Raw genomic sequence first — 18,398 nt, 5'->3', positions numbered from 1 at the left:
CAATACAGTGGAAGTCGTGTGGAGTTAAAAAGAAAGCCTAGAATGGGATTTGAAAATAGGAGTAGAGAAAAATAACAATGAGAAAGAGAAAGAGGATAATATAACTAAACGTCCTTTTTTTTTTTAAGGAGTTACCAAAAGAGATCCTAAGACTTCAAAGGGGGACATTAGTTTATTGACTTTCATGTACCGGAATGAACCAATTTCGTATAGTTACACCTAATCTTCGTGGTACCAAGTAAAATCTTGATTTTTTTTCCCTTTCATTCAGTATCCAATATATTGTAGTTTCATCTTCAGTAAATTCAATATATTTATTATTATTATCATTTTTTTTTTTTTTACTATCATCTTTCTCTCTTTTTTTTTTTTGTTTTCAAGTTATTATAAGCAAGGGAATTCAAGGGAAATGAATGTACAGCGTGATATAAAGAGAGTTTTTTTTAAGTAGGGGAAATTAGAAGGCTGAGAAATAGCGGGGAAGATCTCCCTCTGTTTAATTCCTATATTTATTTTTATATTACTAACATTTATGGTAAAAAGAAGTATCCCCTTTTTTGACGTCTGGGAAAGATTTATCATTATCAAACAAGAAAAAGACAAAAAGACTCCACTTTGATTTGATTGCATCGGCTGACATCAAATTTCAAGGAGACTAGTTGTTTGATTGCATGAAAGGGAAAAAGCGAAAGTCTAACTTATGGAGTATATGAATAATAATAATAATATAACAAATAAAAGAAAAAAAAAAAGAAAACTGGTATTTTGAATTGACCTCACGATAATTTTTTTTTTTTTTTGATCTTGAACCTGCTTTTGCTGTCAAAGAAATGATGTTTCCTTTTTACATAGTACTAAGCTCATCCATCAAAATATATCCAAAATAAATAGTTATAAATAAGCTTTTATCTTGAAAAGAAGAGGCCATATAAACCTGTTTCATTTTCAATGATAAAAAGTCTATAAAGAATATTTATTATTATGCATATCCCTATTTTTTTCTTCTTCTTCTTCTTCTTCTTCTAATCTTCATTTATATGTATGTTTGTATCCGTTGTAATAATAATACATCATGATGATGGTGATAAAAGACAGAGATGACTTTACTAAAATAAATAATATGCTGCATTATATAAAATGTAAATCATTTCATCCTGTTACATATACAATCCAGTTGATCATCCTTTTATTTACTTGATTCTGTTGTATATTTATCCAGTCCTACAATTAGGAGTATCAAACTACCGAAAAAATGGGATGAGTAAGATTAGGCAATCTACATCAGAAAGAAAAAGTACTAACAAAAAAGAAACAAAGGTTTAGCTATCAGAATGAAAGTATATCAAGCAAAAAAAAAAAGTGCATGATTGAACAAAATATGTGTCAATGTCACTGATCAATACAACTTCCGCCCGGTGGGGTTCGTGAAAATCATGCATATGCATTTTGATTAAATAAAAAAGAAATGCGTCAAAATTGATTAAAAGGTGAAAAGATGGTCAATATTGCTTTTCTTTTCTTTTCTTCTTTTTCTTTGTATTTCAATTAATAATTTTTAGTATCTTTACTTCTATTCCAATTACTTTGTTACATGTCAATGGAACTGATGTTATCTTCTGATAGATCATATTTTATGATGTATTTTTATTATATGCATATCACTTTCTTTTCCTTTTTTTTTTTTTTTTTTTTTTTTAATTCAACAAACAAGTACCTAGGCCTAACAAGTGATTGAAGGATACTGCGGTATGAAATACTTCCAGTTAGACACTATCATATCTGTGGGGGAGGCTATTCCATCAACATGAACGCGATTCTTCTCCTTACTTTTGTCATTTCCCCCTCCTGAGATCGTTTATTTAACAATTTAAAAGAGATGGACAAATTGGTAGAACAATTCCAATATTGTATCTTTCTGATATTATAAAAAAAAAACTCTATCTTCTCAGACATCAGATGAATCAGCACACTGATCATCTAATCTTTGAAAAAAATTCAAGAGGAAAGAAAAAAAAGAAGGCAGAAGTCAAGAGTATATCTTCTCATGATGTTATCCGAGTTGCACCATCATCATTATCAGAATTGGTGTCATTCAAGAACAAGCCTGTCTTCAAGAAAAACCGAGCACCAAATAGTTAGTTTGTATTATTTTTTCATCATTTTTATTATATTTTACTATCAACAAATTATTTGTAAAATTATATATATATTATATGTCATCATTGCTACATATGATTCATTCTCACGATTACAATGGGTAATATTTTGATTTTTATTGATAATAAATAGGTCATTTTCTGTAGTATTAGATTATGCAGAACGGATTGGAAAATCTGAAAGTATCTTAAAAATGACTTGGATGAGCTCTAGGACTCATAATGTCCATCATTTCTTGACGATCAATCGTTATATCATTTACTATTTATTCATCAATTATCATTCATTTGAAAAAAACACAAAAGGTGAACTTCAATAAAGAAAAAAGAAGTTTTATTAATTAAAGTGGTATGTTTTCAATATTCTAACAAAATCAAAAAAAAAAAAAAAAGAAATGGAAAGAGAAAAGAACTTAAAACAAAAAAAAAAAGTAAAGAAAACGACAGGCGGTTTTTTTTATAGGATTCCACGTTTAGCCTTGGCAAGTTCAATGGCAGCAGCAATACGATCTCTAGTCTGAAGATCGCCTTGATCACCTTTGAGAACACAGTCCAACAATTGAACAATAGCACCGACTAATTGAGAGATAATGCCATTGCCATTATCTTTGTCCAATAAATTATGAAGAAGATCAACCACTTGGTTTACGATGCCATCAACGTCTCCACCAGCACCGCGTTTCGTCACATCAGAGGGGACAGCTTGACGATCAAAAGATTCTTGTCCGTTGCCTTCATCTTCTTCACCACCATTGCCTTTCACCGTAGTACCATCCACTGTAGCAGCAGCAGATCCAGTGCCTTGTACGCCGGTTGCCTGGGTAGTACCTGAAGACGCAACTTGAGCATCAGCAGATCCAGTGCCTTGTACGCCGTTTGCCTGGGTAGTACCTGAAGAAGCAACTTGAGCATCAGCAGATGATGATGATGCATCATTGCCACCACCAATCAATGAAGACACAATGTTTTGTCGTTTATTCAAGCCATCACCCAAATCCAATAAATTAGCAAGATGTAAATCAGTACCAAGGAGTGATTTCACCAGGCCGTCGACGAGTGACAGGACATTGTTCACCAATTTGAGCACGCCATCGTCTATATCACCCGAGAGAAGTTGATGCAACAAACCCTCGACGGTACCCACAAGTCCTTTGACAGTATCGCATACGCCGCCATCCTTAAGAAGTCCACTCAAAGCATCATCATCAGAAATTATTTGTAATACAGATTGGATAAGTTGAGCATCGCGTTTCTTGAGACCTTCCACTCCCACATTGATGGATGTTTGATCATCATCACGACGAATATGGCTTGAATGAGCGACTTCATCACCGGGATGATGGACAGCACGACGAACATGGTTAACAGAAGCAACTTCACCAAGATGATTGGTTGTTGGGGCAGCATGGAGCTGTTGTAACATGCACACACTAGCAAAAGTCAAAGTAATTAAGCTGAATTTCATGATTATAAATTAGATAGATAGATAAAAAGAAAGAAGTAAAGTTGAAAGATATTGAAAAAAAGACAGAACAGAAAAAAATTGACCTTTATTTATATAGAAAAAAAATACATAGTTTAATACCATTAAGACTTTACATTTCCGATCTTCTTATGCCCCCCCTATTTTTCAAACTAGTAACAACGTCTTCTTTACCGGAATCATCAAGAAGGAGATGTTAAGGAGATGTAGAATCAAACTAAAGGATACGCCACCCAACAAGAAAATGATGATAACGATTGGACATGATTTGATGATCCTCTATATTCTTCGAATTATAATCATCAACCCTCATCTCTTCTTCTAATATGATAACTCCCTAAATTTCACAGAATCTTAATCATGGAAGTAAAAAGGTAGAAAAAAAAAGAGATCGGCATTACTGAGGAGGACCGAAAAAAAAAATAAGGAGATAGTTTTTGATTCCGCACCTCCTATCTGACAAAGGCAGTAACAGAAATCTCATTGTTTTTGATGAGTGCACAGTCTTTTCATCTCCCCTTGTCATCATCCTTCGAAAATGCAAACAAATATACCTAAAGGGTATATGCATGCACTCATCCGAAGATTAAAAAAAAAGTCACCCTCATCATCATAACTGTAGCCAGTAATGGTAATAAGATATTTGTTTAAAAAAAAAAGAAAATGACAGAATATGTTCAGAACTAGAAGGGTTAGTTGATTGCAAGTTTAAACCATACCATCATCCAAGAATAAAAGAAAAAAAAAAACTCGTTTTCTCTATTTTTTTTTCTTTTATTATTCACTCCTGACTGTCTTAGTTTCTGTCAACCCATGCCAACTCCTCGATCCATCACGTTTCTTCCTCTCCCCCCGTCTCTCTCTTCAACTTGTCTGCATCTTTTTATTCTTGAAATGATACAGAAAATAAAGAGATTTTTGACCTTGATGAGTGTACCTTGAACACGTAACTCCGATATCGCTCACATTCAACGTGTGTTGGGGTTGAATGTCTCAAACGAGGCGAGTTTTTCCTAATCTTTACTTTTTCTTTATCTTTTTCCTTTTTTTTTTTTTTTTTTTTAGATTTCTATGAATACACCCCATTCATTTTCAATAGAATGTAATTATGGCAGTTGCATGTGAATCTTGAAGAGAATGAACATGAAGCAAATGGCATAGATAGGTAAAATTATGGGAAAGGACATACAACAAGAAGTGATGCAAGACACAACTGGACCTACAGAATACTCTATGGGCAACCTTTTTCTTTGTTTTCTTCTCTTTTCCTTTTTTTTTTTTTTTTTTTTTTTTTTTAAGCATAGTTTATAAATATTATCCGTAGTATATTTATTACTTGATATGAAAATAAAAGCAATACTTCTTTTTCTTTTTTTTTGTTGGTTTTATTTTTTCGAAATATGGTAGTAACAAATCATTTTATTGATATGGATGATTATTATTTTTTTTCTTTAAACCAAAACAACCTTTATATAAATAAAGGATGATCTTCTTTATTTGAATAACAAATGATAATAAAAATATATGTATATATAAAAAAACACTGATAAAATAATCAAAAGAAAACTACAGTACTATTATTAATAATAAGGAGGGAGGGGGGAAATAAATGATAGAATGAGATGAGATTTAGAGCTTGAGGGTGTTAGCCAAATCCAAAGGCAAAGCAATCTTATCAGTAAGACTGGAGACTTGAACACCGGTCAAAGTCAACAAGCTGGAGACAGGGACTTGTACGAGGTTACCAGTGGTCTTCTTGAGAGTACCATCAACGGTCTTGCTAGCGTTCAAACCCTTGGCATATTTGGCAGGCAAAGCAATCACATCAGTCTTGACAGAGGACACAGCGGTACCAGCGACAGTCTTGATTTGAGAGACAGTGACAGTGACGGTAGAAGTAACGGAAGAGACAGTACCAGTCAAAGTGGTGACGGTGTCCTTGACGGTGGAGACAGCACTACCAACGGTGGAGGTGACTTGAGTCAAAGTGGTCTTGATGATGGACAATTGTTGATCAAGCTTGGAAGGCAATCCACTGACGGTAAGACCGTTCACAGTCTTGAGAGCTTCTTGAGCCTTACCTTGACCCAATTGGGTGTTCAACAAATCAGGCAAAGAGGACAACTTGGATTGGAGAGCAGAGGGCAAGGCTTGGATTTGAGCAGGAAGACCTTGGATCAAGGAAGGCAAAGCAGCAACCTTAGCCTGTAAAGTGGCAGGCAAAGAGCTGATCAAGGTTTGGAGTTCTTGAGGCAAGTTGGTCAATTCTTGGGGCAAGTTGGCCAATTGGGATTGAACATCAGAAGGCAATTGAGCCAATTCAGAAGGAAGAGATTGCAACTTGGATTGGAGTTCAGAGGGCAAAGATTGAATCAAGCTGGTCAATTGGGTAGGGTCGCTGACCAATGACAAGACTTGAGTTTGCAAGTTGCTGGGCAAGTCTTGAACCAAACCAAGAGCATTGTTCAAGTTGAGCAAAGAGGTCACATCAGTCAATCCAGGGAGCAAAAGAAGACTGCCAGAACCACTAGAAGCGGTAGCAGTACGAGCAGTAATAGGGGCAGCTTGGATGCTCATCATCATGGCACCAGCAATAACAGCAAGAGTAGTGAAACGCATACTTGTAGTTGGAATAAAGAAAGAGTGTGGTAATGAAAGGAAGGGGGTAATCCGTTAAAGAAAGTTGTGGTATAAAGAAATTAAAAAGAAAAAAAATATAAACAAAAATAAAAAAAAGATTATGATTTATATACTGATGAGAGAAATTAAAGTTTTTTTTTTTGATCTGGCGGATAATCAATACCAAATAATATAACCATCGTTTCAAAAAGTCTAAAATGGATTGGCATGAACTAAATAATTCTTCATTGTATCACACAAAAGACATCATACTAACTAAAAGATGTGCTTCATTATTTCTATTGGCTTTTTCATTGGTGCCAGAGGAATGGATTGGTGAAAGAGAAAATCCATAATGACGATTTATCTCTCCGCTGTAACAGTGTTCATCATATTAAAAAATTTCAAACTTTAAAAAAAAAAAAAAAGGTGTGATGATGATCGAGGACATTCAAAATTGACAAAAAGCTCGTGTTTTATTGAATAAAACGGGGCCAAATCAACTCATCTTCCACAAAAAAAAAAAAGGAATGGGGTGTTATGTTGCACGAATTCATCTAACATCCCATTTTTCACTCTCCGGTCATGATCTACCTACATCAAGAATCTTATCATCAATTTTTTTTCTGAGCAAGAAAACTTTAGAACAAATCATTAATTATTAATATTTTTAGAAATAAGAAACAAAACATTTTAATAGGATGAAACGATAAAAAAATATTTAGAAATATAAAAAAAAAGTGTTAGGGAAAGGAGTAAAAAGGAAAAAAAAAAAAGAAAAGTACCTTTACCTAAAGTAGGTAGGCTTGCCAATATATGAAAATTTTCATTTACTATTCTACCTCCAGAGCACAAACTATAAACTTTATTCAAAATCAAAACTCAATCCAACATTCTTGATGACTTTTCCAATGTAGCATAAATACTACTACTGATGATTAAATAACCCATGATTTCTCCTAAAGTAGTAAAAAGAAATTCATTTTCAAATGAAAAGGAAAAGTGGAAACAAGATAAAAAAAAAAAAGAACGTTGTGTCTTTCTAAAAAAAGTATTTACCTCTTTTTTTTTTCTTTCTACCATGCTATCCCTTAACGGCGCACAGCATAAAAGTACATGCATATATATATATATATAAGGATATCGTCATCATCATAAAAATCATCATCATCATCATTGTTACAGTATCATCGTTATCGGAATGTTTATAATCATTATCAGTCAACTTAAAAAAAAAGATGAATATCAGAAAACTGGGAAAAAAAAAGTGATTAACCATAATGATCTTCAAATTGTTGAAGATTATCTTTAGTGGTATGATTATTATCTATGAATGAGTTTTATGGTATAATGTATAAGCCACGAGGATTAGAGTGAGATGAGGAATCACCAAATCTTCTAGAAAACACAAAGCTAAAGAGATTAATGTAGTACGATATCTCTTTATTAGAAAAAAACTTGGAGACAGTAGCAAAAACCTTGACATGATAATTATCCTATTTTTTCCCAAAATGAATATTCATTCGGACCTTATTTTTTATACCGTTCTCTTTTCCATGATTTCACTTGTTGAAGGGAAGGTAAAAATCAATCCTGTACATTGATGTCATTTTTCTGTTAAGAGTAATCAGCAAATATATATATATATATATATATATTTGATTTTATTTATTTTATCAAAAAGACTAAGTACTAAATAGAGGGTAAAATAGGAAATATAATAATAAGAATAATAAGAATGAAACTAAACCATAAAAGAAAATCAATTTTTTTTTTCAGGATTGAGTAAAGGTAATTTGAGTTGGTCCAAGTGAGGCTAGCATTTCATATTGGCGTAATAAATCCACAGCATCTTCAGGTAAATCTTGTAATCTACACCGTAATCCTTCAATATCATTTAACATCCAAACATGTTCTCTTGCTTCATCCACATTGATTCTTGATTTAGGATCCACCGTCAGTAATCGATCCACCAAGTCCTTGGCTAATAAGGTTACAAAATAGGTTAGCTCATTTCTCTATTTCTCTATTTCAATTATTAATTACCTTCCTCAGATATATCGTCCCAATATTTTGCAGGATAAGTATATAATCCTCTTAGAATCTGTTCCTTTAAGCTTGGTGGCGCTATATCAGCTAAAATAAAACTAAACGTCAGTTCCTTTTTTTTTTTCTCTCTCTTTTGGCGATATGATGTCTTACCATTAAATGGAGGGAAACCACAAAGACAAATATATAACATAACACCAAGACTCCATAAATCACATTCTTTACCATAGGAACGTAACCCAGTAGGATGTAAGATTTCAGGAGCAACATAATTGGGAGTACCACATTGACTATCTAACATAGTTCTTTTGGCTGAAGTTACTTTGGCTAATCCAAAATCAGTGATCTTAACTTGTAACTTGAACGCATCCACCACCAACACTAAGAGAATTATGAAAATAGAAACACTAGTCAGGGCCCTACTTTTTTATCTTTTTTTTTTTCTTTTTCTTTTTTCCTTATTTACCATTTTCGGGTTTCAAATCACGATGTATCACATGGCGTTCATGTAAAAACTAAAAAGGGAGAGAGAGAGAGAGAGAGAGTAAAAATTAAAACAAGGATATCAACTTAAAATACAAAATACTACCTTGATCCCAGAAAACAGTTGGAAAAAGATAAATCTGGATTGATCTTCAGTCAAGCAGCCATTGTTAGATACCAGATCAAACAAATCACCACCATTGACACTAAACATATTAAAAAAGATCAAGTAAAAAAAAAAATAATGGTACTTCAGTGATCTTTTTTTTTTCCATTCGACTTGATCCATTTTCCATATAGATATAAACTTACTATTCCAACACCATGTATATATTTTTGGGTTCATCAAATACTTTTTCAATCTGAATGACAAAAGGCTACCATAGGCAAAAAAAAAGAAAAGGAATTAATTTTATTAAACCGGTCGATCATAGGCAATTGAAACTTACATGTGCTTTCAAAGACATCAGGATCCCTATTTCTTGAATAATAGAAGGTAGTAATCGAGGTTTGCGTTCCAATTTTGATTTCTTGATACACTTGACAGCTACGTATCTTGGTTGAGAGCCTTCGATAAGTTCGGTTCGATCATATGCCTTGTACACTGTTGCAAAATTGCCTTTTCCCAATTGTTTTCCCATTCGATATAATGTATGAAATTTCTAAATTTGGATACAAAATCATTAAAATCATCATCTTCTTTTTTTCATTTTCATGTCTTACCACGACTTCAAAGTTTGGAGGCATAATTATTCTGTAAACTAAAAGCAAGTCAAATAAGTCATCATCAATGAATAAATATTAAATCCTTACATAAATGCTTTGGATCATCTTCTTCAAGAGCTTCGTGTCGTACCAATTGGATTCTATCACCCGAATACAGTAGAACACGTTCACCATGTTTGATAGGTTTACCATTCACAAATGTGCCATTCGTACTAATTAGGATATATTGATAGGTATGGGTTAAGTTTATTTGATGGATATATAGATATATGATCTCATTCTTTTACCTAAAGTCTTCCAAATAGATAGATATACCACTTTCGTCATCTGAATCCCAACCACTTTCCTATATATATTGGGAAGAAGAGGAAAAAGTAAGAAGTCTATTGCTGTGTCACCCAAATCCTGTTCGTAACGTAATGAACGCGTCCCCACCATCCTCGTAATAAATAATATTCAATTTTTTTTTTTTGATTGTTACCATATGAATTGCACAATGATATTTACTGATCTTGTCATCGTCAAAACTTGAATAGAAATAATAAATATTAATAATAATTCACATATATATTGTATATATCGCGTTTCGAATAACTTACATAAAGTCTGAGTCTTGTCTTCTTCCAAAAAGATAACCTGTGCTACTTCCACCTTGAGCTCGTTGTCGTGTCAGGTACCTACTTTTGTATTTTGGATTCAAACTTTGTAAAAATGCCCATGCATCAGTATGAGAAGTCCAGTCAGGAAAATCAGTTTCGTAAGACTGTTGTTGATTTGCTGAAGGAGTAGGTGTTTCCATAGAAGTAGTAGTTGTTGTTGTTGTTTCGTTCAACTCGAAAGATGATCTCCTAGTACCTGCAGTATCAATACGTGTATATTTCCTTTGTCGTTGATCCGCGTCGTCGTCACCGTCGTCATCGTTGCCGTTACTATCATTGTCTTCCTTATCGTCACCTGTTGTCATGGTAGTTGCCCGTTTATTATTATTGACTATCGATGTTGAATTTTCCAAGGTTGAAGGAGAATATACGCTTGTCATTTGTTGTTCTAATGAATGAGTCAGAGGTCGACAAGTAAAATATTGCGAAGTATCCGTTGTAGATTTGTCTTCCATACTGATGAAATATATGGTTGCCAAGTAGAATTGAAATGGAATACTAAAAAAAAAAAAGAAAAAAAAAAAAAGAAAAAAGGCAAAAAAAAAAAAAATAAGGGCCGCTGAATCCCATTTTAGATCTATTTTCCGCAGTACATGAACAACAATAGCAATTATCATTTTTATTAAAAAATAAATAAAAAAGGAGTCTACAATGCTGTTCCAAAAGGGTTGGTGGATTGAGGTTGAATCATAGTAAGAGGTCGATTTGAAGATGATGATGAAGAAGAAGAAGAGGGTAGAAAAGGGTTTCGGGTATTGTTATGAATATCGAAAGAATAGGAGGAAGATGTCGGAGTGTCAGTGGAAAATTGCTGTTGTCTAGGTAAAGTACTAAATCTAAATGGATTTGTGTTAAAAGTTGGTGAATGCCCAGTGATACCTGTAGATGTAGGAGACATGGTCAACGTGCTTGTCATCATATTAGTAGTAGGATTGATATTCATCGATGTTGATCGTTTCAAATGAGTATTAATAGGGAAGATTGGAGCTGTTTGTGTTGTCGATTGCCCTGACAACTGTTGTCCGGTCCATTGTTGTCCTAATATTTGTTTTCCTGTCATTTGAGGCTGTAATGTTCCGGCCAATTGTGGCTGATAATAAGACAATCTAGCTGATTGCTGCTGCTGCTGCTGCTGCTGCTGTTGGAAGAACGGATTTCCTGAGGGTTGAGGTTGAATCATCTGTAACTGATTCATATTAGTTGATGGCATATATACAGTGACACGCTCTTCATCCAAGCTATTGAAAAAGTCTATAGGTTGTTGTGATTGTTGTGATTGTTGTGGTTGCTGTGGCTGTTGTGGTTGTTGCGTTGATGTTGATGATAATGGTTGAGATGATCGTTCTGTATAGCAATAATGTGGAAAGATATACGATATTGAGATAATGATTCATCGTACCTTCCTTCTTCCCTTTTTTTGTTTTGCTTTTTTTACCGTTTGATATAGATCCTCTTTTTTCTTTCTGTTTTTCTTGAATATAGGATTGTCGTCTATGTTCGTATGCATCATCATTCAAATATTCCTCCAGAGCCGATGCCAAAGATAATGGTGCCTAGAAAAAAAAAAAGGATCAACAATATTAGACATAAAGTGACATTGATTATTTCATATTACATGATTAAGTTTTGGAATACTGATAGAAAGTTCATTTTGTATTTTTCTTGCATTATCTAAATATTCTGTAATTTCTTGTGTCTGTTGAGCAAATCGTTTGTATATTTCCAATGCCAATCTTGCATCTGTTTGTGTCATTGTAAAATAATGTTCTATATATAAGAAAAGAAGGAAAAAAAAGGTTCTAGTGATAAATCTTGAAGGAAAAAAAAATTGTTTATTTTTTCTTACCCAAAATATTCATTACGGCTTCATTCACCACTTGAAATAATCCCAATAAATCTTCCACTACTAATCGATATGCATTAAAATTGATTGCATTATCTCCAATATCCATTTGAAACTATCAATAAATAAATAAATGAATATTTGATTATCATTTTTGAATATTTATCTTACCTTGCAAGATAAGCAAAAACCAATTTGACGTTGAACAACTGTAGTTTCTCGTAATAGACCTTGCGCAACAGGAAGATGTCGAAGTGGACCTTCTTGATGCTTGGAAGTTGATTTAATATAATCAATTTGACATAATCGATATGCCTCTACCCTATCCACCAAATAATCATGATAAAGATGTAAATTTTGAATACTGGCATAAGCTATAGAAGAAAACAATAAAATAAAAAGTATAAACAATAAAGTTTTAGTGTCACCTAGATTGGTCATGAGCTTACCTGATGCCTTTTCCTTCAATCGTTGTATACTAAGTACATCGGTATGTTTTTCTAATCGAGATAAAGTCTGATCTCCATTGCCTTGTCGTATTAAAGTATGTACAATAATAAGTACTTTATATATAATCTATTCAATAAATAAATAAATAAAAAAATAGGATAAACTATCATCCATATTTACTTACAATCCAAGAGTTTTCTCGACCTCTTCTTGCCAAAGTAACTAACATTTCATCAATAAGAGCAGGTTTATGAAATGTCAAGTTAATAAGAGCTAAAAAAAAGAAAACATTAGTCATATATATATATATATATATATATATATATATATAAACTTTTAGTTGTTTTTACTTTGTATATGCTTTGGTTTAGGAGGACGATACTCTAAACGAGTGGCTTTTCGAATAGCTATTTCCATGAGTTTTATTGATAAGGTAGGATAGGAAAAAGAAAAGAAAAACGAGCGGAAGAAGGAAAATGAAAAAAAAAGAAGAAAAAAGGAAAAAAAGAGCGAGCAAAAGTTTAAAAAAAAGGTATAGCATGATTTTTTCGGTTTGAGCCACTCACATCTTTGTCGGATGAATAAAATGCCGAATTACCAACTCTCTCTCTCAATATATATTTTCCCTTTGATGACGTTCTTTTTTTTTTTTTTTAGTGGCGCATCAAAACAAAGTCCCCTTCACTCATTTTCCTATTCATACACTCTGGTCAATTTTTCAAGTTTCCCAAACCCAATTTTTTTTTTTTTTTTTTTTTTGATACAACTCCCCACTCTCTCTCTATCTTTAATTTACTTACACCTCCTTTTCCCTCCTCTCTCTTCTCCTTCTATATTATAATGGCTTCAAGAGTCTTAAGCTCTACCTTTTTACGTGCTACCAGTCAACGTAGTATCATCAAAGCTGCCGGTACGAATATCAAAAATGATATGTTTTAATCATTTTTTATAACACTTATCTAACAAACTTTCATTCTTTTATATATGTAATAATAAATATTTATAGCCCTTCGAACGAATCCTACACGAACTATTTCAACTTCAATTGTAAAACGACAAGGTGAGTGGATGAGAAAACTTAACAACAAAACATACAACAATAATAAGTATATATAATGTATATATATATATATATATATTCATCTTTTTTTTTTATTTTTATTTTTCTTGATAGTTCAACGTGAACAATTAACTCAAGTAAGCGCTGATCCCAACTTCAAATCCGGTAACGATGCACTTCATGAATATGGACATTATGTCATCACAGCTCTTCCCAAATACGTGCAACAAGTGAGTGTGTACAAGGATGAATTGACTGTGTATGTTGCTCCTAATGCTATTGAACCTGTCATGACTTTCCTTCGCGACCATACCAATGCTCAATTCAAATCCCTACAAGATATTTCTGGTGTGGACTTTCCTTCTCGCGAAAATCGATTCGAAGTAGTCTATCAACTCCTCAGTTTCGACTTTAATGCTCGTATTCGTGTCAAGACCTATGCTAGTGAAGTGTCTCCTGTTCCTTCAGTTGTGCCTATTTTCAATGCTGCCAACTGGCAAGAACGTGAAGTATATGATATGTACGGTGTCTTCTTTACTGGTCATCCTGATTTGCGTCGTATCTTGACTGATTATGGTTTTGAAGGTCATCCTCTTCGCAAAGACTTCCCTTTGACTGGTTACGTCGAAGTTCGTTATGATGAAGAAAAGAAACGTGTGGTATCCGAACCTGTTGAACTTGCTCAAGCTTTCCGCAACTTTGAAGGTGCTTTGTCTCCTTGGGAACAGACCGGTCCTGGTCGTGATGACACTCCCTCTTCTATTTCTGAACAAGAACAACAAGATGAAAAGAAACAATAGATGACTCTTTTTTTTTTATGGTAGTTAGTTTGTCTCCCCTTATCTTAGATTATATCATTTTTTTTAGTTTTGTTTTTTTTATTAGTATTCTTTATTGTATGATGCCAAATAAAAGAGAGAAAAAAAAAGTAGAAAAAAAGGAATTTTGTATTTAACTTAATCTCTGTTTTCTTTTTCTGTCTTTTCATTCAATGAGTCATTTATATGCATATGGAATGGTGATCAGGAGATGAGTGTGATAAACTATCGTGATCATGACCACCAAAAAAGGAAACATTTTTATATAATACAATGCAAATGTATTCTTATTATTATTCTTATTATTATTTTGACTTTTGCTTCAACCATTCATCTTTATAGTACCTATCATATCTTGATATTCTTGCTTTTTTTTCTGTACTATGTGATCATACTCATTTACTTCTCTGAATTTTCTCGGATAATGACTTCTCGAACAAGATTAACACTTTCCTCTAAATATTCTTTCATTTTACATAGAAATCTAATCCAAATCTATTGATATTATTTTTGCTATAAATCCTTCTTCTATGACAGTATCTCTCTAATGAAGTGTTTCATCTACCATCTACGGTTTTAGATAACATAACGTTGAAAAGAAAAAGATAAACCGATATATATAATCTTATAAAAGTTTACTATGGTCGAATAGAAATGATAGAATGAAAGTTTACCTTTTTTTCTCATCATTATATATATAGAATTTCATTGATTATTTTCATGTGCAAGAAAAAAAAAAGGATGATTGAATATACGGAGATGGAAAATGATTTCGTTCACATGGGAATGTGGGGTAGAATGCGACAAAGATATTTGACTGGCCAAAACGTGGAAAACAGCATCGATAGCTGTCTACTTCTTTTGATAATATGTATAAAGTACATATTTTTCCTTTCTTTTTTCTTTTTTCTTTTTCCTTTTTTTTTTGTTTTGTTTACATGAATACAATTTTTATTATTATCAATTAATGTAATTCAAAAAAAAAAAAAAAAAATTGGGGATAAAAAGTAAGAGGAAAGGCGCGGGGAAAGAAAATTCTTTCCAGTCATAAGAGAGTGACAAGTCAGGAAAGAAAAAAAACCTTATACACTATTCTTGTTAAACCATAAAATAACGGGTCATTCCCATGTGATTCGTAAATAATCATTTGTGCGGCTTTCTACTCATATAACATAAACAATATCGTCACTCTCCATTAGTTTTCTTTTGCATTGTGTCACCTTCAACCCGTGTGTGTGTTTACATCTTTTATTTGGATTTGTGGAGTGAACTGGGTGCCTTTCTTTTTATCGTTTCCTTTCTTTCACACACTTTTCTTTCTCTTTTTTTTTTTTTTATTATTCTTCTCTATTTACTTACAATATAAATGAATTTCTTAAAGCATCAACACGATCATTCTTCATCATCTCATTGGGATATTATGAATCAAGAATTACAAGAACCTGTCCCATTTGAAGGCAAGTTATTTTTGTGACAACAAAAGAATCTTGTTTATTGACTCTTTTTTTTTTTTCTCCAATAGATTTCGAATTTAGTTTTGGCTTGGATCCTGATTTTTCTATACCTGTTCCTCTTGATATGCCACCCCCTCTTACTACTTCAATAACAAATTCATCATCATCATCATCAACAACTTCATCATCAACATCATCATCATCCTTATCAGGTGATCCAATGCTATCTGAAGAAATTTTTTCTTTTGATTCGTTTTTACCACAAAATGTCCAGTCTGTTCTAGATGAACAAGATCAAAAGACTTTTTCGAGTTTCTTGGATACTTTTATTATGGATCAACTACCCATTCAGCCTCCGACCGATTTTGATACCACTACCACCATTCATCCTTATATGATGCCTTCATCATCACCATCATCATCAAATCATACCAATCCATCACAATCAATAAAAGAAAATGAAATTGATATTGAAGAAGAGCGACGGAATTCCATTTTACAATCATTAGATCATCAAAAACAAAAGTTACACGAACGTTTGAATTTCTTGGCCTCTACAGCATCTTCTACTCCTATTAACTCCATCAACACTACTACTACTACAACTACTACTACAACTACTGCTACTACTAGCAATACTATCAGCAATAGAGATCATTCTGCTGGTAAAAAAAGAAAATCATCTGTCTTATCTACGATACCATCTTATAAAAAACCAAAACAAACACATAAAGAACTATTGACGGAAGAAGAAAAAAGAGCAAATCATATCGCCTCAGAACAAAAACGACGTAGTACCATCCGCTCTGGGTTTAAAGAATTGACAGATATCATTCCTACCTTGAAAAATATTCATCATTCCAAAAGTACCGTGTTATTCAAAGCCGTGGACTTCATCAAGTATCTGGATCGTAGAAATAAAAGCAAAAGAGAAAAAATCAAGGCATTGGAACTTCGTCTTGCCATGAAGAGATCCAAACCAGACTCCACCACTACGACTAAATCTATGATTACTTCTCCTCGATCTACCGATAGTGATACTTCCATGACATTATTACCTCCTTTATTAAAACAACCTCATGATGTATCCTCATCACAGTCAACCGTATCATCAGCATCTTCAGCATCGTCATCGTCATCACAAATACCTTGTCCTGATTTCCCTCCTAGTGTATCAGCTGCTCTATTGGCCCATAAATCTCAACAACAACAGTTATTACAATTACAAGAACAATTACAACTACATCAACGTCTTTTGGCCCGACAACAAGAAATGAAAGAAAAAGCTATTCAAGCCGCTACTGGCACGTTATTACCTCCATTACGTACTCCATCATCCAAAAATAAACAAGGGTTCCGTGCCGTTGTACGCCATGACCCTGAAGATGACCCATTCTATCAACCCACATTATCTACATAAAATACATACTTTATTTATTTATTATTCTATATCATCATTCATCCATCATCATCATCATGCCTATAGTTTGAAATAAATCAATTTGATATAAATAGAAATATATAGATTTGTCATAGAGAAGTTGTTTGTTGTTGTGTACTCAAACTGGAGCCATATTTTTTCATCAAACGATCTTTATGTTGAATCCAACAAGGTGTCTCACAAGAAGAAGAGGAAGGAGGTGGCGCTCGATTATAATCGTAAAAGGTCAGTGTTCGTCTGGGTACTGCTATGGATGTTTCATCATCGTTGAAAGAACTATAACAACAGCAGCAAGGGAGCCAATGAGTGATTAGGACCAAATAACTCATCCGTTTCCTCCCCTTCTCTTCAATAATTCAAATGACAAAAAAAAAAAAAAAAAAAAAGAGAAAAAAAAAAAAGAAAAAAAAAAAAAAAAGAGAAAGATCGATTAAAACTCTTTTGAAACAGTTACTGCAAGTTCCCCAACAACAGAGACGCATAGAAAGTGCCATCATCCGCCTGACTTTTTGATATTTCTGTTCCATATAAGGAGATACAAGTATTCTCAAAAAATGAGTTTGAAGCTTCCCTTTTTTCTTTTCTTCCATTTTATTATTATTATTATTATTATTATTATTATTATTATTATTACTCTTATTTTAATACACTCTTTCAAGGATTGTTTCTATTCCAGAGTGAATGGATGGAATGTAAATAATTATGGTATCTAAAAAAAAAAAAAGATAGATTGCCACTCTCATTCAAGTTCAAGTCTTGTGTTATCCTTCAATAACATATTTGAACCAACAAATAGAACAACGATCATTCAAAAACGTGATAACTCCATACACATAACAACCACAATATTGAATTTGGACAGGATCAACTGGGCATAGGGGCTATTGTGTGATAGATACCAACCACCTTTTATTATACAATATAGTAGCACTGCTGACATATGACAAAGTTTGAAAGGACAATCCATTTGTCCAAGATGATGACAAATAACTAAAACCTAAGTTTTAGTGATTTTAGTGATGGTAGCTTTTATTTTGGAATACAATTGAATAAACAACTTTTATGCAATGACTTGAATCTCTTTTTTTTATTCTTCTACTTCTTCTATAGACGATGTGCGTATAAAGGGATAGATAAGAGTAAACTTTTTTTTTTTT

General features: G+C 32.9%; 7 protein-coding genes across 7 annotated transcripts; 2 read left to right on the top strand and 5 right to left on the bottom strand.

Annotated features, from left to right (window-relative positions):
- Window positions 1–2,593: 2,593 nt before the first annotated feature.
- BX664DRAFT_126025 (uncharacterized protein) lies at window positions 2,594–3,630 on the bottom strand. The gene has a single exon (XM_051539783.1). It carries the CDS (start codon window positions 3,619–3,621, stop codon window positions 2,614–2,616), a length of 1,008 nt encoding a protein of 335 aa, XP_051399879.1. The 5' UTR covers window positions 3,622–3,630; the 3' UTR covers window positions 2,594–2,613.
- Window positions 3,631–5,166: 1,536 nt separating this feature from the next.
- On the bottom strand, window positions 5,167–6,348 carry BX664DRAFT_332019 (uncharacterized protein). The gene has a single exon (XM_051545242.1). It carries the CDS (start codon window positions 6,256–6,258, stop codon window positions 5,269–5,271), a length of 990 nt encoding a protein of 329 aa, XP_051399878.1. The 5' UTR covers window positions 6,259–6,348; the 3' UTR covers window positions 5,167–5,268.
- Window positions 6,349–8,033: 1,685 nt separating this feature from the next.
- On the bottom strand, window positions 8,034–10,315 carry BX664DRAFT_263330 (kinase-like domain-containing protein; the record flags this gene model as incomplete). The annotated part of the gene is made up of 12 exons (XM_051540765.1): window positions 8,034–8,242; window positions 8,305–8,394; window positions 8,461–8,688; window positions 8,774–8,822; window positions 8,897–8,996; window positions 9,103–9,167; window positions 9,240–9,452; window positions 9,514–9,551; window positions 9,688–9,728; window positions 9,804–9,862; window positions 9,998–10,043; window positions 10,116–10,315. 12 exons carry the CDS (start codon window positions 10,313–10,315, stop codon window positions 8,034–8,036), a joined length of 1,338 nt encoding a protein of 445 aa, XP_051399877.1.
- Window positions 10,316–10,821: 506 nt separating this feature from the next.
- On the bottom strand, window positions 10,822–12,885 carry BX664DRAFT_263202 (ANTH domain-containing protein; the record flags this gene model as incomplete). Its single annotated transcript, XM_051540758.1, has 8 exons — window positions 10,822–11,190; window positions 11,549–11,728; window positions 11,791–11,942; window positions 12,022–12,133; window positions 12,190–12,392; window positions 12,468–12,594; window positions 12,653–12,741; window positions 12,819–12,885. 8 exons carry the CDS (start codon window positions 12,883–12,885, stop codon window positions 10,822–10,824), a joined length of 1,299 nt encoding a protein of 432 aa, XP_051399876.1.
- Window positions 12,886–13,216: 331 nt separating this feature from the next.
- BX664DRAFT_296514 (uncharacterized protein) lies at window positions 13,217–14,468 on the top strand. The gene is made up of 3 exons (XM_051542206.1): window positions 13,217–13,378; window positions 13,475–13,528; window positions 13,643–14,468. The coding sequence occupies exons 1-3, from the start codon at window positions 13,309–13,311 to the stop codon at window positions 14,326–14,328; spliced, it is 810 nt and encodes a 269-aa protein (XP_051399875.1). The 5' UTR covers window positions 13,217–13,308; the 3' UTR covers window positions 14,329–14,468.
- A 1,217-nt stretch (window positions 14,469–15,685) lies between these two features.
- On the top strand, window positions 15,686–17,227 carry BX664DRAFT_296511 (uncharacterized protein). The gene is made up of 2 exons (XM_051542205.1): window positions 15,686–15,803; window positions 15,869–17,227. Exons 1-2 carry the CDS (start codon window positions 15,713–15,715, stop codon window positions 17,218–17,220), a joined length of 1,443 nt encoding a protein of 480 aa, XP_051399874.1. The 5' UTR covers window positions 15,686–15,712; the 3' UTR covers window positions 17,221–17,227.
- Window position 17,228: 1 nt separating this feature from the next.
- Window positions 17,229–17,616, bottom strand: BX664DRAFT_332000 (uncharacterized protein). The gene has a single exon (XM_051545241.1). The coding sequence runs from the start codon at window positions 17,568–17,570 to the stop codon at window positions 17,331–17,333; it is 240 nt and encodes a 79-aa protein (XP_051399873.1). The 5' UTR covers window positions 17,571–17,616; the 3' UTR covers window positions 17,229–17,330.
- Between the last annotated feature and the right edge of the window lie 782 nt (window positions 17,617–18,398).

The sequence above is a fragment of the Halteromyces radiatus genome, assembly GCF_025201355.1.
Source record: "Halteromyces radiatus strain CBS 162.75 chromosome Unknown BX664scaffold_4, whole genome shotgun sequence".
Taxonomy (NCBI): domain Eukaryota; kingdom Fungi; phylum Mucoromycota; class Mucoromycetes; order Mucorales; family Cunninghamellaceae; genus Halteromyces; species Halteromyces radiatus.
The sequence above is the reverse complement of the archived record's forward strand: the minus strand, read 5'-3'. Positions and strand labels throughout refer to the sequence as shown.